The sequence below is a fragment of the Poecilia latipinna genome, unplaced genomic scaffold (genome assembly GCF_001443285.1).
Source record: "Poecilia latipinna isolate Pla-1442-1.1 unplaced genomic scaffold, P_latipinna-1.0 Scaffold188, whole genome shotgun sequence".
Lineage (NCBI taxonomy): Eukaryota > Metazoa > Chordata > Actinopteri > Cyprinodontiformes > Poeciliidae > Poecilia > Poecilia latipinna.
Window position 1 is genome coordinate 74,567 of NW_015112804.1, and position 2,500 is coordinate 77,066.

Sequence of the window (2,500 nt, forward strand, 5' to 3'; positions counted from 1 at the left end):
GTGACGGCTTTCTTGGAGCCCTTCTTGGGCGCAGACTTGGCGGGTTCAGGCATCCTGATGTGTTCCTGGGAAACAGCAACAAATGAGGAAGCGCGAGCAGAGATTAGTATTATAGAGGCTGCATGTAAATCAGAGTGCGCCGACGCCTGCCTCTGATTGGCTGAGCTCATCGGAAGGTTATACTGTCTTTGTGCTGTCAGCGCTCTCTAGAGCACTGCGTTGGTTTTCCTTTACATAGATATTTTTAGATTTCAAGCAAAGATCATGTTGTAAATATTTTCACATATTAAAAAAATTATCAAAGTTTTCTTTTGGCATACTTACATATTAGGTAAGGTAAGGTAATTTTATTTATATAGTACATTTTCTGCTACAGTCCAAAGTGCTTAAATGAATTAGAATTAAATACAAACAAAACAACAAAGCCAAAAGAAAGACAAAAGGTAAAGTACAAAATTAAATATTTGTTCCCCATGTTTAATAAGAATAAGTAGTCCATAATTTATAAACTAGTAAGCAATTCCAAAACCTTATGATACCTGAATTACATTTTAATATATGTTTTTACATAAATATTCATTGAATAGTTCCCATTTTCCCACATTTTATTTTAGGAATGTCCCAGATGATGGTAGAGGTGGGTAATTAAATTTACCCAGTTACATTTTCTTGAGTGACTTTTTGGAGAAAAATAATTTTGGATGTATCTACCACATAGTTTTCACTTGGCTATATAAACTTATTTGCAGCTATTCTGTTTTAATCTTTAACATATATTTTAAAAATCAATGTATTTTGTCTGATAATTTCAAAAATAAATCAAATGTTCTGATCAGTTAAGTACATAAGTGGCCTTTTTATTAAATACTCCTTTTCTTACTTCAGTAACTTATCTTTTACCTGCATAAGATTAAGTTGAAGTAGGGCTTCTTTTACTTGAGTGTAAATGTTGGGCATTTTACCAGCCCAGGGTGACGTTTCTCTAAACAGCCAACAATCCCCATAATTATACATTATAAATGTTAATTCCAGGTAATATAATTTTCTAGACTTAATGTGGGGTTAAGAGTAATAGCAACACAAAGCATTTACATCTAGTAAATCAATGTTAAAAAGAGGAAGTGTTGTGTAGCTAAATACTGAACATTAAAATTCAGGAGACGTCTCTTGAGAAGTGTGGGTGGCTCTGAAAAGAGCCGTTGGTTTTTAGTAAAGAGCTGGTAGATTTAACCGCCGAAGCCGTACAGAGTGCGGCCCTGCCTCTTGAGAGCGTACACTACATCCATGGCGGTCACGGTCTTCCTCTTGGCGTGCTCGGTGTAGGTGACGGCATCACGGATGACGTTCTCCAGGAAGACCTTGAGCACACCGCGGGTCTCCTCGTAGATGAGACCGGAGATACGCTTGACTCCACCGCGGCGAGCCAGGCGACGAATAGCGGGCTTGGTGATTCCCTGGATGTTATCACGGAGGACTTTACGGTGACGCTTGGCGCCTCCTTTCCCGAGTCCTTTACCTCCTTTTCCGCGGCCACTCATTGTGCTTCAGTTGTATGACGACACTAACTGAAGAGGGCTTGCACGTCTGGATTTAAATTGGTGTCACGGACGTAAGTGAAGACAGTCAAGCCGCCAGACTTCTACTTGCGCCTCAAGTTTCCACCAAAGAGCAGACACATTTCCTCTCAATAAATATTACAAAAATAAAAACAGATAATGCGTAATAACTAATCAAACTAATAATTACAATGTCCAAATAAAATCGCTAACTAGCATTTTGTGAATAAATAATTCACATGTCTAGCTATGTACATTTCTTATGTACCATCAGGTTTGACGGTTAAATATACAACTTTTTCAAAAAAACAATCCTAATTTGAGTCGCCCCCCCTCCCCTCATGTATAATTTTAAATCTCTTTGGGCTGTATTTTCTATCTAAAAATTATTTTGCTACTCTCTGGTCCAATTAATGGATTTAACATATTTGATTTACTTGGGTTCTGTCACACTTGTGTGAGAACCGTTCCATTAACCCAATCAGGTGGGTTTTAGACAAAGCATTGTCATTAAATTTTGACAAAATTCAGAAAGCTATACAGTTCTTGTATATTCAGTGTTTTACAATATTTAATTTCAGGATATTTTGGGAATAGTTCTAATTTTCAGGAGTTATTTCGTACTGTGTGTCCCACTACCTAAAATAAAAAAAAAAAAAAAAAAAACTTTAAAGCATATTTCTAATGTTGGCAGAAATAAAGAATTTCTAATTTTGTATTATACATCATGTGCATATGTTATGGTCTGTAGATGCAGCTGAGGACTTTGCTCTTCAGATAGATGTGGGTGGCTCTTAAAAGAGCCGTTGGGTTTGTAGTTTTTTAGTTGTAAAGGTTTACTTGGCCTTCGCTGCTTTCTCGGTCTTCTTGGGCAGCAGGACAGCCTGGATGTTGGGGAGAACACCACCCTGTGCAATGGTGACTCCACCCAGCAGCTTGTTGAG

The 2,500-nt window shown here is 37.6% G+C and overlaps 2 protein-coding genes across 2 annotated transcripts in view; both read right to left on the reverse strand.

Moving 5' to 3' along the window:
• Window positions 1–1,179: 1,179 nt before the first annotated feature.
• LOC106946367 (histone H4) lies at window positions 1,180–1,570 on the reverse strand. The gene has a single exon (XM_015030643.1). It carries the CDS (start codon window positions 1,536–1,538, stop codon window positions 1,227–1,229), a length of 312 nt encoding a protein of 103 aa, XP_014886129.1. The 5' UTR covers window positions 1,539–1,570; the 3' UTR covers window positions 1,180–1,226.
• An 804-nt stretch (window positions 1,571–2,374) lies between these two features.
• The window catches only part of LOC106946357 (histone H2A), a 446-nt gene continuing 320 nt past the window's right edge, over window positions 2,375–2,500 (reverse strand). Inside the window, exon 1 of the mRNA XM_015030632.1 lies at window positions 2,375–2,500. This exon is cut by the window's right edge and continues 320 nt beyond it. Coding sequence (XP_014886118.1) covers window positions 2,393–2,500 — 108 coding nt within the window. The 3' untranslated portion in view covers window positions 2,375–2,392.

Coding starts and splice junctions, on each gene's coding strand:
- LOC106946367 (XM_015030643.1), bottom strand. CDS start 1,538: ATGAGTGGCCGCGGAAAAGGAGGTAAAGGACTCGGGAAAGGAGGCGCC.